This window comes from Phasianus colchicus, chromosome 14 (genome assembly GCF_987193195.1).
Source record: "Phasianus colchicus chromosome 14, bPhaCol1.hap1.1, whole genome shotgun sequence".
NCBI lineage: Eukaryota > Metazoa > Chordata > Aves > Galliformes > Phasianidae > Phasianus > Phasianus colchicus.
Genome location: NC_143449.1, coordinates 16,757,372 through 16,777,697, shown reverse-complemented (window position 1 = coordinate 16,777,697; position 20,326 = coordinate 16,757,372). Strand labels below are relative to the sequence as shown.

Genomic DNA, 20,326 nt, shown 5'->3' with positions numbered 1-20,326 from the left:
CTCACAGAAGGACATTCTCTAATCAAGATTAAGGAAAAAAAAATGGAATCTTCTTGGCACCCCACAAAACCACTGTAAGCTGAGGGCAGCAGGACACTAACAATTCGCCCATCACCTGGCTTTAAAAATGATTCTCTTTCTCCTAGCACTTCATACTTCTATGAAGTCGAGGGAGCAAATCCATCTCTTCCATGATGCCAGCGATAGTACAGAGCTATGACAGGGATGAATTTTAGCTGCATTCTCAAATTAAAACGTATTCTGTGTAGCCAGATTGTTCAGCAAGGCAGCACAACACCAGGCAGTGCTGCCCAGGGTGCGTGGGCAAGGAGCTGCTTTATTCACGTGCATGACAAGGAGGTATTGAGAACTAGCCCTTGTTGTGTGACAAACGTTGGTCTTCATCAAGTAGAAGGTGCCAAACCACATCCACCAAGCTCTAGGAACACCATAAAAATGGATGCTTACGTACGATAGAATTTTTCCTGGTTTGTTATGCTGTGTTTGCTTTATAGGGCCAGAACTTAGGGAAAAATCACCAAGTCACGGTCAGTGGTGATTAAAGAACTGGTGCATGCTGACAAAATTTCAGGAAGGGTCACCAGATTTCAGGCTGAGATGTTCAGCAGGCTCAGTGAAGAGATGCTCATGGGCACAGTATTACCCAGCTTGGGCCAAGCCATGGTGATGGGCCTACTCCAGCTACGTGTTTTGTAGCTAACAGTTGGCATTTGTTCCTCTCCAACGCAAATGCCCAAAGGAAAACATCTCATTCATCCACCTATTACTTTCCATTGCATCACGAGAACATCAAGAAAGATTGTGCGCCGTTTGCAGCTGAGAATGCACTTCAACATACAATAGAACTGCAGAAATTCTGAGCAAATCTTTCCTATCCCCTTAACTGAGAGTGGGCTTTTGTCTTTCTCTTTTTTTTTTTTTCTTCTTTTTTCTCCAGTTTCCAGAATCAGCTCACTGTATTTAAAGAAATACTCTGAACTGGATTGAAATCACAGCTGGCCTTGCACATCATTGGTACTAAAAATCTGGAGAGTATCTGAAGGCAAATTTTAAATGATAAAAGGAGCCTTTAACACAAACAACTTCAGCTGACACGAACAGCAATATCCAGAAAAGGGCAGAACATTCCTGCGTCGTGTTTTTCAAGCACATAATTCCTGTTTCCCACGATAACATTTTTAGTAAAAAACAAACAAAACTCCATAAAACCTACAGTATATGAAAACTTAAGACATAACAATAATGAAAAAATGGTATTGAGTATACTTGATAATGATGTACACTTTAAAACAAATCAATAGACTATGATGTAAACAAAACAGTAAGATAACACTTTAAAAACAAGACAGACATTTATCCATCGATAGTATACAGTAAACCAACAGTCCGCTGTGCAGATGCACTTATCAGGATGGTAGTCGTAAAATGATTAAGTGTGTTAAAGTAATGTGTTATAAAAGTCTATTATAATTTTCTACTTGTATATCTCATATAACAGAGCGCTGTTTGTTAATTGTTTCTATAGTGCTTTTTTTTTTTCTTTTTTTTTCTTTTTTTTTTTTTTTTTTGACATTCCCATTGATCAGTTTTTGGTTAACATGTAGGCTGCAACAGGCTTACTGTAGAGGTGGTAAAGAACGATAGAAGGGAAGAGGGGATATATACAGAAAGGCCATGCGCAGCTTCCCACCAAGAAGTCCTGGTGCTCCATAATTTTATGGTTCAGAATTTCAACATGGTCTGCTGGGAAAGAGAAAACAAAGAGTGAGACGTCAGATATTTTTTTCTATAGAAGTCATTCTATTAAGATGCATCTGCATCCTCACTGCATTGCCTTTGAGGTTGCTATTAGTATGTCGTGGAGAGAAAATGTTTTATTCCCTTAATTTTCTGACATAGGGTGAAATTGCTAATAACACACTTGGCATCCTCTTTAATCAGCACTTAGGGCTTTCCATTTCCAGCACGGTTCACACATGCTGACAAAACAATTTGTGGAATGGGAAGGTGGGAGAATAACAATCTCATCTGTGAGACAAGATGGCAGGTAGAGAGCGACTGATGAGAGGGCCAGAGGAATCCCTGACTGCTGCTGCCTCCTGTTCGCTGTGAAGATACTTACATTAAAATCTAATCCCAGAGAGCCAAAGGTGAATCAGACTCAAAAGCCTTGTGCTCAGGCGGCCCTCATCTGGGAGAAAATCTCCTCTCCTGGCATGCACTTGTGAAAATCCTCCCTGCGAAGAGCTAGGCTAGCCAGCCTGGCTACCAGGACCTGGTCACCATGGAGAAAAACATCTGCCGCAGCAGATTCTATTACCAAACTCCCACTCACAGCAGCTTTGGGAATTCACCTTCTGGCACTGCAGAACGCCAACTAAGATCCTTATCTAGCAAAAAAACACGAGCACATGCACAACCTCACATGCTCGGGTGGCTGCATGAAACAGGATCAAAACACAAAGGCTCCTGTGTGGGAATGGTCACTAGTGGGTCTGTGAGCACTGGGGACACTCGAGGAAATCAAGCATGTTTACAGACTGGTAGAAAAGAGCTATGTCCCATAGCTGCAAGGTGGTGAGAGGACAAGCACATCTGGCAGAGTGCATCTGGTCAGGCGTGTGGCCACAGCTCCCTGTTGAAGAACAGGCTGCTTGTCTGGTGCAGATACTCTCCATGCCCAGTAGGCTGGTCCCCAAGAGATCCAACCAAATATAAGGTGTTTGACCTTACTTCTTTCAGGCAAGGGTTTTCACTGCCCTTAAAAGCATGGCTGACTCAGACAGACTGTACCATGCTCACTGTTTGCTAAATAAAGCTTTTTCAAGGAATTTCCTTTCCTACTCTGAAATCATTAGTAATTGTCAGTGTGAGTTTAAGCACACACACAGAAGCAAAAAGAATCCAGAAAAAAATTTCCTGAAATAAATACAGAAATCAATCTCAAAGAGTTCAGTAATGAGGTTCTTCCAATGCAAATGATCTCCTTATCGGGTGGAACAGACTGTTTTGCATGTGTTATGGAAATCGTGGAACATGTCAGGTGTCACGTCTGTCTGTTGTTTAGGAGAGCAATATACTGCACAGCACAGAATGTTTTCACTGACAGAGATACCTCATTGCTCACCTAGACTAACTGGGGTCCACGGCCACCGTGAGCAGGCAATTTATACATACGACAGCTTATTTAGGTCACCAGAGATAAGGGACATCACTGACACAAGTGACTTCTGTCAGCTGCTAAAGATATAATTAGAGAATTGCTTGCCAAATTAATTTCCAGCATTTAAGTACTTGCTTGTAATACATGATCTAAAGAAGAAATGGGTTGCATATCTGTGGCCTGTGTTGGAAAAATCTGGTGATTTCTTGTTGAAGGGGTTGAACTGCTCATTCATCTCTCGGGGTGAAAAATAAAGTGATGAACTAAAACCCTCAAGGGATTCTCTCTCATGAATATTAGCTAACACTTACAAATAAAAGAAATGGAAAAATAACACTGCTGCTAAGGCTGCAAAATGCTCTGTAAGTCAAAGGAAAGGATAAACTTCATTATTCTCAGACAGAGAAGCCCAGCAGCCCAGGATCTGCACGTGTCATGAAGGCTATGCTGCTTGTGGACCTGTGAAGAAAACTACCATGGGCCATGCCCCACTGTGGTTAACAGATCCCTGCCCAACCCCCGCCCATCCTGCTGATGCACAGCAGCTGAAGATGACCGAGTCCTGCTTACCCCAGGAAAAGGAATACTCCACTAACAGCAAAACACGAGTTTCACCTTTTCAGCTGACTCATTACCAGAGCAGTCTTTACCAGCAATAGCATGAACCCCTGAGGCACCTGCAGGCTGCTGGGAGCTGTGCAGAGCAAGAGTAACTTGCAAACATAACCGTCAGACTCAGGGGGATGCAAGAAAGGGAGGCTATAAACACCACAAAACAGCTATTTTAGACACAACGAAACACTGCTTGTTGTATGCCACAGGGCTGGTCTGTATCTGTGCTGCAGCTGCTGAATTGCTGTTGTCTTGGTAGAGAGCAGAGCCACCGGGGTCCTGCAGGCTCAGACCCACAGCCCAAAGCAGCCCCTTTTGGGGGATGCAGTGCCCTTGGAACAAAGCAATCCACGGTAAAGAGAAATACTGAAAAGCAACTTACTGTTCTATCGGGAACTTCTACATCTGTGAAACAAACATGCTGCTACTCAGTTCATCTACTGATAACTGGGATATCTACAGCAAAGAAAACAAAGAACACAACACATTAAAACATTGCTTTGAAATCCATCTCTTCGTTCTGTCTTCAGTTTCAGGTTAGCAAATACATCAGTGTCTTATAAAACAGGATCCACTCCCAAGTTGTCTTTACTTTGCCACACATTGAGTACGACATAGCTGCATCACTACTGATGCCTCGTGGACTATGCGGTGATTGTACTGGGATTTTAGCTCCATGGACTACAAGTAAGACAAATGCTCTGAAATTAGCTGGCTGAGACATAAGGAGCATAGCTTTGTCCAGACTCATATAGCCACAGAGCAACACTGCACAGAAATTTCTGCTTTCTTCTCATGACCAATACGAGTAAGACCTTCTCTACCTGACAACTACAACACAGCACAGAGAAAGAACAGCAATACCTACTGCAAGCAGTAAAACACTGCCGAGGACTTAACACGGGTAAAACTTCTCCTGGAAGCTTTATAACCTCACGCTAACAAAAGACTGCAGGAAACCCCCTGAGACAGTAATGACATTCAGCATGGCTAACAACATCCTACTGAATAAAGCGATGCCCCATTTTTTCTGCTATAGCTCTAAACCTGAGCGTGACGAAGAACTGAGAAAGCTACAACTTGTTTTGGGGAGTCGGGGGGAAGGACTTGACATTTCTCTGGCCTCAGTGGATAAAGTTGTGGCACACCAAATTGTCGGGAAGCATCACTAGGACAGGTTGTGCGTATACAGTTCGGGACGGGTGCGGAAGCAGCCATCACAACTCAGTATCTTCAGAGGAAAGTTTTGGAAAGAGTTATGGCTCGGCAGACATGCATGAAGTCCTGGACACTTATGGCAGTGCTACAACGGCACGTACTGCACATCCAGAGTCATTTCTGTAGGGATGGGTGACATTACTGGTGTAAATAAGCTTCAGACTTCATCGCCTCAACCCCGTTTTGTTTTGTTGAGCTGTTTTTAGAGTCCAATTTCGCAATACGGGGGGAGGCCGCTTTGTGTTTCCACTTCCACTTTCCAGCCAGGAGAGGACATGCCAAAATACCACAGGGAAGGATGCTCGGGGTGGTATTTCTGCTTGAGACTGAAAGCAGAAGTGCTGCAGGTCTAAGTGCAACAGAGGAGTTTTGCAGCCCGAGTTCCGAGTTCCGGGGCACTTTGGAGAAGGCAGCGAAGTGCCCAGACCTGCGGGGCCGTGCCCTGCCAGTCGCCCATCCCTACGATCCCGCCGCAGCGGTTCCAGCCGGTGCCCCCTCACCGATCCCCAGACACACGCTGCCTCTGCGCGCCCGAGCCTGCACCGAGCCGGGCGGGACTGGGAGCCCTCGCCCGGTCCTCGAGATCTGAACACACGTGAAAGAAAGCCATTGAAAGGGCCAAACCTGATTGGCGGTAGCTGTTGCAGCGAAGGGGACGCTGGTGGCAGGAGTTGTTGCTGCAGACACAGTGGTGGGCGTAGCACCGTGCATCATGGGCACTTTCGGAAGGGAACCATGGAAGCGACATACGGGAGGGTGGAGCGTTTTTATGTAACCATGGCAACATGTGGTGGATTTGGGGGCGTGGCAGGAATCACAGCAACAAGCCATGTGACATCGTCATGAAGGACACATCGGGGCGCGGCATGCAATCACAGTGCAAAGCAAGACAGCGTTGGGAAAAAAAATAAACAAGAGAGAAGGGGAAAAGCCAATTACAATTATAATTAAGGAAAAAACCAAAACATTCTCAACACTTAGTACATTTATAAGCAGAACAATGATGTATTAGACTCCAAAGGCCAAATTTCCAAAGGGGAGGAGGGAGGGTGTGCCAGCAAAAGCCCACGTCAGCTCGCACCCCTGGGGAGTTAGACGCAGCCAGCGCACGTTCCTTTGGGTGGGGACATTTTGACAAGCGCACCCTCCCGCCCGCCTTGGGAAGCTCATCCCCTTCCCTCCCCTCCCCGTCCCCGCCAGGAACCAGGGGAACTCAGGGGAACTCTGCTGCGAGCCATGGCAGTGCGTTGCACGGCTGGGGCCTGTGGCACAGCTGCAGCCTGGCCGCCATCCTGCTAGGCCGCAGCTGCAGCAGCCCTCTGCCATGTTTTGTTGTCTCTGTTTCGGCACAGTATGGGCTGAGGGCACTGCAGGAGCATGGCTGGCAGCCCGAGCTCTCTCCCCACGATTCCAGCGTGCTTCCTTACTGTGCTAATTCTAGAGGATTTGATGGGATTCCCTCCTTGCAAGATAGGAGGGGATGGCAAGGGGAGGAGGCCAAGAGGGAGAAACACAGGAGTGCATCCAACGCTCACAACTGGCAGGAGAGCATCCAGAAGGGCAGTGCAGCAGCGGGGAGCTCAGCAGCCTCTCCAAGCTGTGAGGAGCCGGAGGGGATGCTCTGGGGCACCCGCAGATCCAGGAAGCAGGGGAAGGATGCTGCCTTGGACCACTCCAACCTGAAGATAACTCATTCTGGCCAGGCAGGACTTGGGAGCGGAGCAGCAGGCAGCACGCAGGAGCCAGCAGCCTTTGGCAGCTCCTCCTCCAAGGGCTGGGTGAACCCATGGGCAACTTGAACGTCAGAAGCCACACCTGGGGTGTCACCCGAGGATACCCACAGCCCCAGATGTCTGTGGGTGCTCCCACCCAGCCCATCTCAGCACACACGTGGGATTCAGCAAAGTCCAGCAGAGCTGGAAGCTGGGGCCTGCAGGAGCGCTCTCAGGGTTCAGCAGCAGGGTAACCCTGTGCCCACAGGGCCCCCTGCTCCAGTGGGTTGCCTTCAGGTGGAAGAAGCAGCCTGTAGGACGGGGAGGTTCAAGAGCAGAGTGCTTAGCTGTTTCTGCTAAAGCTGCTGGCTTTCAGACTTCCCCAAACTGCTCCCCAGGGCTCCTGCTCCCTCCTCTCACACTGCCCGAAGCAGGCACACTCCTATCCAGGATGGCTGTTGACAGGAGGTTGAAAGCTCAGATTTCACTTATGCCGCTGTGCCCAGCAGCTGTAGATAGAAGTGGGGGTCCCTCAAAGACCCACACAAGCCCCAAACGTGACCCAGATCCTGAGACTAAGCATTTTGGATCCCCGCAGAAGCAGAGAGCATCTTCTCAGCCCTGCTGCCTGATTGCATCCCTGGTCCCCTGTTCACAGTTCCTTGAGTCTGCACTGCTAAAAAGTCACTAATGAGATGAATCTTCAGCTGGTCCACAGTATTAGCCCTGCTTCACTCACTGTACCACTGGCACCCTGCTCTGGCAAAGGGCCTGCCTCTAAATACGTTCCTTCTCAGAGCCTTTATTAAACCAGTCTCTTAAAATGTCCTCAGGACAGCCAGAAACTTGAACTCTAATATACCTGATACAAAAATAACAAACCAACAGGATTCTCCCACTGCTATTCCTTTTGTTGGACAACTTAAATGGGTTGTAAAGACATTTAGGTTAACAATTTTTTTTCTGCAGCAGAACTAAATAGGGGTGGGAATGCATTGCCTTGGATTCTTGTATTAGTCACACGAAACACTGCACTGCACAGAAATTAAAAGGGGTACAACCATTTAAGCCTCAAAGAAGACAGCGGATAGACAGTCACACCACTCAGCCACCCAGGTTCTCACTGATGCATACTGACTTGCTGTCTCTTTCAGATTAGGAAAAGTTGAGAAGTTTGTGTAGAAAAACCTACCAACGCTTGCAGTGGGTGTCATGCACAGAACTGACCCTGCGCACCATGCATTGAAGCGTGGAAAGATGAACAAAAGGGATATTTCATTAGTGAAGCTTCAGTGTTAGAAATCACTTTAACTAAAAAGCAGGTATTCTCTTTTTGCAGCATTCAGTATTTAAGCACATGCAAAACATTCTGCATATAGATACATAAATAGTTTAAACTCAGTTTTAAGAGATAGTAGCAAAACAAATTAATTCTTGCATTCTTGGGTAGTAGAAAATGTATTTCTTCTTCCACCCTGGTATTAAATGATGTGATCTATTCTGGAAATTGGTTGCTTTGTTGTTTTTTTTTTAGTATCAGGTGTATTGATTTCTTTCCAATCACAGAAGCAGACAAGACTGCCTTACAGGAACATCACACTCATGTTAAAACCAACTTTCTAAAAACAATTTACTCCTGTAAGCAGGGATTGGGATTCAAAGTCTCTAGTTTAAAGCTGAAAGAGGCAGTTCCTTTAGACTTGAAACAGCTGCAGTGATGACATCATTTTCAGTGTTCACCCTGATCTCCCCACCTCCATGGCAAACCATGATGCTGAGAGATCATGGTTTATCACAGAGGGAAAACTGACACTTCAAGGACTGAACAGGAGACACTAACAAAAGTAACTCTACCACTCAAAAGGGTGTGAGCTGCTACATGGCACCTCTCTGCTCTGCTGCCAAGAGCACTGCAACGGCTTAGATCAAATTTGCAGCCTGATGCATGAGTAACAGAACATGTGGATGTGTAAACTCATCAGAGATTCATTCTCTGACTGGAAATGTACTTCTCTGATCAGCATTAATGTCCTCAGACAAGAGCCAGTGTCAGCAAACAGATCTGTTATGCATCAGCCTGTGCGTAATCCCATCGCTGAGAGACAGTGCACAACAGTATCATGAGAGTTCTGGATGAAAGCTAATTTACAGTGCTTGCATCAGAAATATGTATCTTTATGTCAGCTTTGGAGACTGCAAACTCAAGGAAGGGAAGCATGTAGCCAGCTCACAGACTTGGCATTCTAGAAAGTGTGAGTGTTTCTTGAAGTTGTTTTTCATTCGGCATCTGAAAGAGCTGCAGTAAGGTCAGCTCAGCCCATCCCCTCCAGAAGCACTTTGCAGACCATAAGACTCCTACTTAGTCCCTCCCTTCATCTCTCCATGTAAGACACTCCTTCCCTGGGAAAACATCCTGGCAACTGCTGAATTCTGAGCATCTCCAATACTCTCATAGGGACCATGAGAATACAAAATTTAGGTCTCGACTCTCTGGACCATGTTCACAGCTGAGGTTCACAGTTTAGTCTCAATACTAGGCTCTCTTAAAGCTTTTCCCCTGGCTCCAAAGAATGGCATGGCTGAGGTCCAGGTCTACTGCATGTTTAGGTCTACTCACGGAAAGGCTTTGTATATTTTTATATATATCACTTGGCAAATGAATACAGTGTTAAAACGTTAAAAGCTTCAGGCATTTGTTTCCATACAATGCTCTGCAATGAAAATAATGATACTAAAACTAAGCTACCAACTCTGAAATGTTCCCAGTTCAGCCACTTGCAGTACTTACTACTCTAAGCAGGTTTTGTTTTTCATTTGGCTGCAGCGAACAGAGGTTAATTGGCGAGGCAGCAGTCGCATCTGCCACGTCAATGTTTCGATTTCTATATGAATTACTGAGCTGCATCTTCCAATTTTACTCTGAGACCTTAAAGGTACAATAAAAGCTGGGAGTTAAATTGCTTTTAAAAAATCTCAGGCTATCATACTGGTCAAAAGACAAGCAAGAGGGAAAAATATGCCTTTAAAGGCAATTACGTAATTTGTATTTACTGAAGATGAGCCATTCCCTCTGCAAACATAACGGCTGCTGGAATATGTAGGTCACTGAGATAGAAGGTTAGAAAGAAACCTGCAGCTTGAAGTGAGCAGGCAGCTCTAAATACAGGTCCACCAGATATTTTAACATGAGTCTTTAATATAGCTACACAAGAGTCAAAGAATTAATTTGGGATTATCCAGTTGAACCATAAGAAGGAAAAACAGGAAGTATGAATTCAAGAAACATGCAGACAGTTTTCTTAGTTGGACTGCTTAAAAAAAAAGGAAAGGCTAAGAAGGGCTCTTTATAAGTGAAAAGCTCTGGATTGCATTAGGTGAAGGAAAAAAAGTCAAACAACATAAATTAACATTCCATCGATTTTTAACACGAAACTTTATACACTAATATTCTTTTGCTAAGGACTCTTACAGATCTGCTTATTAGCTCAATGCCTAGGTCATACAAAGAAAACCACGATGGAGAAAGCAAGGAGACACTTACCCGTGGGGATGAACGCAGGCTGTTGCAACTGCATGTTGGCTAGAGCCTGTTGGTAGTGGAAAACGCTTGGGTTAAAGACTGTGGTGGCACCATTGTTTTTTTCAAGTGCTGGCCTCTTTGGTAAAGGTTGAAGTGCACCAGGCGGCAGGGCCTGTGGATAAGGGAGTCATTAAAGACAAGTGGAATAAAAAAGGGACCCAAAGTAGGTAAAGCATGCAAGAAATAACAGGGGTCTTGCCTGCAAGTCACCTGAAACTGTATCAACGTAACAGACAGGAAACAGAAGAGCAGCTGTATCAAAGTGACAGTTGTAGGTGAAATTACAGCTTCTCTAGGCAAGCAGTTAGTAAAGGCAGCAGGAGAAAGGGGCAGAGTGCAGAAAGAGGCAGAGTGCAGAAAGAGGAAACACTATGGGAGGTGTTCAGTGGGACTGACTTGGGCACACAGGAGGAAAAGCATGGGGAGGAGGAAGGGGAGAGCTGATCAGGACAGGATACTACAAAGCAGGCAATGGGCATTTAAACAAGAACATACCAGCTAAGAGAAGCACTGATGACTATTTAAAGATGGAAGGATTAGTATAAGCTGCAAGTGCCATGGAAAAATAAGGGATGCTTGCCTCTGCTTATTTCAACACCTGACTACACGTATCTATGTGTACATTTGTGGTTGTCTACACGTGTAAGCAGACGACCCACGTGTTCCAGTGGTTAAAGTGGTACCATTGCCAATGGCACATACAATATCACATTCATAGTGAAATGCACTCTCCCTCGTTTTCAGAGAGGCTGAGAAACAACATGGTGAAAACGAGGACTGATTCTCCACTGCTTGCAACAGCTGCACAGCTCACAAACAGCAAATTTGGGCTTGCTCCCAATTTCTAGTAGTGCAGTGCTAGAAGGCCTCCAACAGTTAAATACCACTTGCTCATTATCAGCAGTGGAAAAAGCCATTGACAAATCTGCTGTTTGAACACGATTTGGGTGGGTCTTGCTATCAGGCAAATCCTCTCTTTCTGTTCTATCACACCACAGTACTTCTTCCAGCCTGTCAAACCTGTTTCATGACAAGACTTGGTAAAAAGCATTAGCCGGACTCAGAAACTTCTTTCAGTAAGGTACTCATCATTTACAAAGCGTGTCTCAACAGCAAAGTAGTATGTCAGGTTCTTAAGAAACAGGAATGTGTCTAATGATTTACAGCTTTTCATTGTACCCAAGCAAAAACCACATTTTTTTTCTACATTGTGATAGAAAAGGGTCCTTTTTTAATTATGCCCTGCAGTCCTTTTGCATGTAACACTCCCATTGACGTCAATGAGCTTTACGCACGTGGAAGTCATGCAGAATCAGGTCATTTCTGCCTACTTGTGTTCTGTATCATGTAGCAAAGCAACGGCTGAAAAACAGGGTTAGTACTTTTGTTTGTTCAAATAAATGACAGTGAGGGATGGGCAATGGAGGAGGCTTAGCTAATGAAGGGTTAAGGCTACAAACACACAGTACTTGTAAGAAAGAACACAAGAAAAGAGAATTTAAAGTGTCATGAAAATCAACACACGACAGAACACAACCTAAAGATTGCAACAGTTTGTCACCATTTAGAAATGGGTTTCACTTCAAATTTAATTTGCTATAGGAGACTGCTCATCTGAGAAATGTTAAGCAAGACACTTTCAGGCAAAATATGACTCCAACCTGTTGCTATTCTCATAGTGGCTTTTGGATGGCTTTAATATTATGAAAAACACAAAAATTAGAAGAAGAAATTGCATTTGCAAAATTGCCCTCAGACATGCACACATCCTCTGCTAATGTTAGCAGACAGCCAGTGCCAGCATTAGGATTTCATGATATCTTTCCAAATTTCTTCTGGCTAGTACCAAGAGACAGCAGTCAAACATGAGCCAACACTCTCAGACACCAAAATCTCTTACTTAAGATCTCCATTTTAGGATGAGGTCTTTCAGGTGAAGATACAAGTGTTTCCATTTTTAGGGCAGCCTACACTGGTATCTATGCTAAATCTGTATCTACATCTTGTCTATTTAATGATAGTTCCATAAATGTTCCTCTAGTGCAGAACAGATTTATAGCTTGTAGAGACTGGAGTAGCTCTGCTCACATCAGAGGTGTTTTACAGATCTGCAGAACTCACTTGCTGCTTAAATTCACGCTCCTCACTGTGCCTGATTGCAAAACACGCTTTTTTAGATGCTTCCAAAATCTGCCTCAGAAAAAAATAAAAATTGCTAATTATAGCAAAGCAACTGTGCCAAGCATGCAATGGACTTTTGACTCCTTTCTTCTTGGCCAAAGGCTGTCACTTCCTCAGAAAGTCCATTATGCCATAATGGCAGTGCCAAAAGCAGAACAGATGAAGGCTTTGAGACTTCACTATGATGCCTTGGCTCTCTACACAAGGGACAATTCCTGAGCCTACTGTTGCAGTCAGAGGGAGCATACAAACACCAACAAGCCAAGGGATGTCAAAGCAAAACGGTCCAACCTCCAAATCTCTAACATCACCATTCCTCCTACCTTTAGAGCCCCTCGGGGGCATGGGAGAGAAAGGAGCTATGGCAATCCCATTTCTTTTGCCTGAACAGCACCTCTGGGAAATGCAAACACATCAGCTGGGTTGGAGAAGCCCCAGCATATGCAACATTTCCACAGTCTTCTAGAGAAGCAAGCACACTGCAATGCCTGCAGTGCAGCCTGGAGGCCAGCTTTGTAGAACAGGAGGCAGTGCCCATCTCGGTCTGGCTCTGTTTGGACACAGCCTTCTGGTCACCTGTTCCCATTCTCGGTGCTGTGGCAGTATCCGTACCACAGCACACCCTGCAGACAAACTCCAGCCGCCAAACTGTCACATCCTTGATATCTAACCTACCTAATCCTTGGCTTGGCCAGCACTGTGATTGCTGAGGATGGGCAAGAGATGGCTCTGCGCTTGCCCTGCTGTTTGACACATTCCCCACGTTTGCTACAAAGCCAGAGTGCTTGGGGTCAGGAATTACTATTGGCTTCCAAGCAAACTGTGGCAGTCCCCATGGATGGAGTACAGCACAAAGCAATGCTGTTTGGATGCAAAGAGAAATTCTAACCACATCTGGGCACTGCAGCAAACAACTGTGTTGCATGTGAAACGGGACAGCGTTTCTTTGATGGTCTCGGGACCATTATGCAGAAATCGTAACAGCTTGTGGGGATACATCTCTGCCTTGTACCATGTCCTCGTTCCAAAGGAACTCCCCGGATGTGTCCTATAGAACCTACAAAAGGCAATAGGAGGCTCAACACTTTTCGACCTTGCTGAATTCTGTAGCAATGCCTTCCTCCTGCAGGACAGGAGCTAGATCAGTGCAGTGCAGAACTTCATAACTTTACCTCATCCTGCTGCTTGCCTTTTCCCTCTGGACAAAATTCAGTCATGACAGAAGTAGCAGTAAACTTTGAGAGACGACAGTAGCCTTTTCTGACTCTTCTGTCTGTGTGCACAGAGGTAAGCAACCCTTGCAACATGATCATACCATGTGCTCTGGTGAAGGGGTTAATTTCTTCTGCTTAGTACCCATGTGATAGCCCACACTGATCTCAGGGAACAATTCCCACTGAAAAAATGCCAGGCAGTCCCTTATTTTTGGACTGGGAAAGCGACATTCCTGCTGGAGCATCTGAACATAAAGATTTCAGTCCCTTCTCTGAGTGGCATAGAAATAAATCCTTTGCCATGAATGACAGACAAAAATGCAATGCATGCCTAAGTCAAGATTTCCCACATGCAGGTTAATAACATATTTTTTGCAAGGCAGGAACTGGATTAAATCTTCGCAACAAACAATTTAATTGCTCCTCCAAGTTCCCTTCTGATCAGTATCTCCTGGGAGCAGATCACACTTTCCCTCCTCTGCACTTAGCCGGGAAGGCTGGGTCCGTATCTGACTTGCTGCTTCAGCCCAAGTCACAACACACAGAATGCTTTGAAAGAGGGCAGAGGTTGCACCCATTCCCTGGCAAGCAGCAGAGTCAATCCAAACAGTTCCCTCTGAAGACTACGTATGCTCTTATCGGTACCATAAATTGTTCTCCAGCACAGCCTCCACAAAAGGTTCAGAGGAGGTGACATATTCCAACAATGTGGCTGAAAGCATTCAGATGTTCCAAGGCAGGAAGACTATTAAAAGTCACTTATCTGATCAGGTTTTGTTCATTGAGAAGGTCAGAAGGGCAGGAGAGCTACAGAGTTTTCCCAGCATCAGCCAGATGGAGTCCTCTCAAGGGGTGGCTCCCCGGAGGGCAGCCAGGCACTGCGTGGGTCACTGCCTGTGGGCTTTGGGGCTGTGCTGTACCAGCAGTGAGCACGGGATGCTATTGTGTCAGGCACTGCTGTGTCAGTCATTTGGTGTCAGGCAGGCTATAATTCCAGCCTGCTGGTGGAAGCTGGTCCCTAACAAGACTTCCTCATGCTGCTGTCTAAAGCTCCAATAGGAAAGCCTGTGGACTACTTAAAAAACAACAACAAAAACCAACACACAACAACACCAGTCTTGCTGGGCTGCCCCCAGGGGCTTTGCTTCTGGCCAAACTAAATGCAATTATCTATTTTCATTTAAATTTGCCCCAAACAGAGCTTAAAGAAACATCCTCATTCTGGGAAAAGCAGCCTCTCTGGCCTGACCATACATTCACTGGCACTGGAGGGAGTATTCATCCCACTGACACTTCTGCTTCCCAACACTGAGAATGGGGAGCAACGATCCTCTGTGTCCACTGTTCCCTTTCTCCTTACAGCTGAAGGAAACGAGATATTTTCAGGATGTAATCAATCCCTCGAGTGGAGGTGAATGGGAGGGAATTTGTCTTAGCAGGCTTCTGAAATAGTGCATCACAAAGAGGCAGACTGCTGCTGCAATTGGAAAACCACCTGATAACCCCAAGCTGCAACAGAAAAGCCCCCAGGAATACTGAGCACTTCCAAAACGCAGCTTCAAGAGGAAAAGCTCAGCAGGTTAACGGGTGGCATGGGGATGCAGGACGGCATGTCTGAAGGGACACCAACATCTCTGGTGGGATGGGCAGTCTCCCAGGCACTAACATGACAGACAAGCAAGGAAGGCTTTCATGCAGATGGTTACGTGCAAAGCGAGAAGGTGAAAGGTCCAAGTACCAGGTCAAAGGTTGCCTCCAGCGGTCGCTTCAGTGATCTGACAGCTGGTTGAGTCTTAATTAGCAGGCAGCGAGCACATGATGGCAATGGGCCAGGGAGGGGGGGGGGTCAAGCACAGTAACAAAACAGCGAGCAGAGGTGTGTCAAGAGAGAAGTGTTTTAGGGAGGCGAAGAGAAAAAAAAAATAAAATGAATGCATTATACAATATATTAAAAAGACGAGGCATGCACAACATGGGATGCCTAGGTGACTACCTGGCCTAGTGGCTAGTCAGCTATTTAGCCTCAGTACACTTCAAAACTAAAGAAGTATCAGTAGTGTGTGCACTAGAGTACAGTCACGCAGCTCAGCGATTAGCTGCAGGCAGATGGGAATGGGCACCAGCCCCAACCCTGCAGCTCTGCACAGAGGTCAGCGGGAGGGCTGGTGGCAAGAAGAGGTAAAGCATGCTCAAGCACTACAGAAGTGTGATCCCAAAGCAGGGACTGAGCCTGACCCAGTTCATTCAGCTGTGCTGCACAGACTGCAGCCAAGCAGCTGTGAGTGAAGCTATTGCTCGTGCGTGTCAAGTCACTGCAGGACTGTGTCCTTCAGAAACGTCTGCTGAATCTGGATTTGAAATCAGTCCAGATCTGTTTTAGGAGGACTTATTACACCCGTTTGTCTGGTATGGTTTTTTTTCTTTGTTTTTATCTAAGGAGACTGGGTACCAGTTTTCCCTTGAATAAGATCTTATTCCTTCAACAGGTACAGTAAATGCATCAAACCTTGAAAAGTCAATGAATAATGTAAGCTGTTTTGGTGGCAAGGGTGATGCAACAAGCCATCAATAAATATTTTAAAGGTTCTAGTTAACAGCATACAAATAAGGTTAATTACGTTTTTAAGAGAAGCCAGCAGCATGAATAAAACATGTATTGGCTTTGGTTAAGTAGCAGTGTCCTGGATAATTAGTGAAAAAGCAAAGTGGCAATTGCAAAAAACACAGGGGTTTCATTTCAGAAGGTCCTTTTTCAACAGACCTTGGCTGTTGTTTCAACATAATAGAAACAGTAAGAAATACAGCACATAAACCATGCAGGACAGAGAAATATTGCAGCATAAATTGATTCTTCAAATTATGTTCCAGGTAATACTGATGTTGCCAGGAAGGCAGCTGTTTAATTTCTGTAATCCTTCCCTTTTTGTGTGTTCTGTTTTACCATGAATGAGACCCAACCTTATTTACTGTCTTATTCAGAACACTTTTAGTAGCTTTACTGCTAAATCATATAGGGGGCACGACCTTTTTAAGATTAGTTATTCAAGTAATCACAGAACAGAAGAGGCCGGGAGGTCCAACCACCAGCTCAAAGCAGGGTCAGTCAGAGTGCCTCGCTCAGGACTGCATCCAGACAGGTTCTGAGTATCTCCAAGGACAGAGCGACCTATTCTGGTCATTGAAAATCCTCACAGTTGAAGTTTTTTTTTTTTCCTGTACTTCAATTTGTGCCCACTGCCTCTTGTCCTTTCACTGAGCACTGTCTGCCTCTATCTTCTTTACTTCCCCATCAGGAATTTATACATTTTACATATGGGTACAATCCCCCTGGGTCTCTTCTTCCTCAGGCTGAACAGTCCCAGCTCTCTCAGCCTCAATTTCACTGTGTGTCAGATGCTCCAAGCTCTTCATCATCTAAACAGCCCTTCGCTGGACTCACTCCAGTACATCCACGTCTGTCTGGCAATGGAGAGCCCAGCACTGACACAGCACTCCAGCTGTGTCCTCAGCAGAATTCAGAAGAGAAGGATCACCCTCCCTTGATTTGCTGACACTGCTCTTCCTAATGCAGCCCAGGATGCTGTTGGCCATCTTTACCATGAGGGCACAAGAAACATTTATCATGACAATACTGTCCCCACTCTGGACAATTTTAACACTACAATTAGATTTTCATAACACAATGTCAGATGCAAATTTCCATCTAGAATACATAGATGCCGTTAAAGTGCAGTCAATAGAACAGCAAACATTTACTCCATCTAGAAATCTGAACCATCCTGCTAAGTTTCCCATGAGTTGTTTTCATAATTCTAGGCACTAGAAGTCAAACTGCAAATTAAAGTGCAAGTGGGACCATCCCTACCAGAGAATCAAAAAGGTCAGAAGTCATCTTTAACTGCAGAATTGTCATTTCACTAAGCCTTGACAAAGGTAACAGGCATGAGCCTCCTCTGTTTGCTGGACTAGAACAACTGATGTCTTGTTTGCTTTGAAGTAAGTGGAAATTTTGCTACTGACTTCAAGGAGCCAGGTTTTCCCTGTAAAGGATATATTATGAGATGAGCATTCTTTCCTTTCATCATGTACTGAAGAAGCTAAACTGACACCTGTGACTTAGCTAGGAAGGTGTTTGTTTTGTGTGCAGCTGAGCTTGCTTTCATGATGCATGTCACCTCACGATGTTGTGTCAGAAAGTAACAAGGTTTGCCTCTGCGTCCCTAACTGCTGAGCTGCACTGCATCACTCAGTGCTTCATGCTACAGCACGTGCATACAAAGGATGGAGAGGTGGGATTCACACTGCACATGCTCTCAGCTCTCTAATCAGCCATTTACAAAATAATCTACTTTTCCACAAATGACACACATGACACAAATGAAATCTCTTAGCAATTGAAATACAGTTTGATAAGAGCTCTACTCACCATTGCAGCTGCAGCTGTCTGGTTCACCTGATGTTGAGCTGCCTTGATTTTGGCTTGCAGGTGTGCAGGGGGATGAAAGTACTTGCATTTCTCCCTAGAGCATCGACCTTTGATGTAATCCATGCAAACTGTAACAGTATTTTCATTTGTGTCTATCATCGCAATATCTATAGGGTGAGCATAGCGGCAGTCGTTCTCACCACGTGTGCAATTTCCACGCTGAAACTCTCGACAAACCTTAAAAGAAAGTCACATTGTTGAGAAACACATCGTGCTACTCTTCAGTATTTTCAACACAGCATATAAGTTTGGGAGGCTACATTAAGTAACACGCATATTCTAAATCCATGCTTAACTTGGGCACCACTTGTGCAATCACAGGGCAACTGGTGCTATTCACAATTGCCTCAGGATGAGGGAAACCCAGTGTTACCAAGGCCAACTACCAAAGTAATGCAACTGCAAGTAAAGCACAGAATTTGTGTGAAACGGAAAGTTTCACACAATCCCAAATCTGGTAAGTTAATTTTGTATAGATATCAGTACCCTTCCCCTGTCTCTAAAGGTCAGATTTTAATAATTTTGCCATTTGTGTCTCAGGAGGATTATGCATCTTTTATGGAGCACACTCCTGGGTAGGACTTTTAATTCTCAACGTTGGAAGCTGCAGTATTCAGGTACTTATTCTTAAATATGAGGAGCCTCTTTCATGCAAATAGCCCTCCATAATAAACCTCTGACCTTAGGGTTACATGACAGTGCATTTAATTACACTGCAATCCATTCTAAGGTGCTGCCAAACTGCTGGCTTTAAAAATATCTTGCAGCTCCTCATACGTTACGAGCACTGAAGCATCAAAAGCAGAGAAAAAAGTTTCACAAAATGGAACTTCCTTGTCTGAAGGTATGAAGGAACGAAGAAAAATTATTATGCCCATAGCCAGCAGTGTAAATCACATACACTATCAGACTGCGTGCAGGGAAAGGTAAGACATCACGTGAGAATGGAAGCAATCAGCAAAGCAGTAAAAAGCATGTAACACAAAACAATCTGTTTTCAAATTATACCCTTTTCCACCGTCTTCCAGTGTTATAATTTACACCTGCAGGAGTCTCTGAATTCAAGTCCTCAGCCCTTATTTCCTGCAGAGCTTCTACTAAGGGTCTGAAAGACATTTACAGTTCCTTGAATGCTAGGTCCCAGCATGCCCAGCCAAGTGCCATAGCAATCCTGGTGGGGGAATATCTTTCCAATGCTTCACACTCAGCAGCCCCAACAGTCTAAGCTTTCTGCTTTCTGTAAGAACTTAGCAAGCTTATCTCAAGACAAGAGAAGTGTCTGTTCCTTCCACCCTACTGTTCTCATTCCAAAACATCTCCCACTCAACTCGGTGAAAGGGCAGACTATCTGCTTGCTTTTATTTATTTTTTATTTCCAGTGATTTCAAAGCACTTGGGATCAGTCCCCATATGAGTCTGCTCCAGCAGAGAGCAGCAGCCCTGTGACAGGACTGCAACTTTGCACTGCACTGCATCAGGTCATTGTGGCAGAGTGCAACAGTTGGGCCAATGCACCCTGTTCATTCCCTTTAGCAGTATGAAAACAGACATCCAAATACCTCCAGTTTATCCGTACGCATCAGTTTCTGCCCAGCAGAGCTTCCTGGTACCGTAACAGTTGGATTTCCAGAAACCAGGACAGGAGTATTTGGTAAAAGCTCCGCAGGAACCAAGCCCATCCCAGGAGAAACATGACTCAGGTAGGGACTAAAAGCCATTGTGGGGCTTGTTGCAAGCGATGGAGTCACAGGAAATGTCGTCTGTGCATAGAAAAAGGAGAAACAAAATATTAGTTAAAGAGCCCTGTCTTGGATTACCCAGTCAAAGCCTTACAGCACTTCAATCCTTTTAAGCAAATCAATAAGCAACATTAAAACGCTGTGCTCTTCAATCCATTCATTTATTGCCATTTACTTGTGATCCATTCGTTTCTCCTGAGTCACAAATTCATGACTCATGCTGAACATAAGGCATCTTTATTTGTCAGATCAAAGTATATTGATGATCTTTATAGTTTAATGACACAATTAAGGATTTCATGCCAGCAATTAAGGCAGGTCCAAATTAAACAGACTTCTCCCTCCCAGAGAAATGCCTCAGCTTTTGTATGTCTACACTGCAATGCTGTACAGACTTCAA

At 44.9% G+C, this 20,326-nt stretch overlaps 1 protein-coding gene across 18 annotated transcripts in view; it reads right to left on the bottom strand.

Moving 5' to 3' along the window:
• Positions 1–1,264: 1,264 nt before the first annotated feature.
• Positions 1,265–20,326, bottom strand: part of MBNL3 (muscleblind like splicing regulator 3) — an 82,549-nt gene continuing 63,487 nt past the window's right edge. For 11 of the 18 annotated variants that reach the window (XM_090150360.1, XM_090150367.1, XM_090150359.1 and 8 more), the window contains 7 exons: positions 19,747–19,947; positions 18,128–18,364; positions 10,268–10,418; positions 7,919–7,954; positions 5,639–5,733; positions 4,179–4,252; positions 1,265–1,764 (listed from right to left, as the gene is read on the bottom strand). In XM_090150360.1, the coding sequence (XP_090006486.1) occupies positions 4,196–4,252; positions 5,639–5,733; positions 7,919–7,954; positions 10,268–10,418; positions 18,128–18,364; positions 19,747–19,947 (777 nt within the window). In that variant the 3' untranslated portion in view covers positions 1,265–1,764; positions 4,179–4,195. The remainder of the gene's footprint in view (positions 1,765–4,178; positions 4,253–5,638; positions 5,734–7,918; positions 7,955–10,267; positions 10,419–18,127; positions 18,365–19,746; positions 19,948–20,326) is intronic. The other 7 variants (XM_090150366.1, XM_090150365.1, XM_031594218.2 and 4 more) reach the window with 7 other exon arrangements.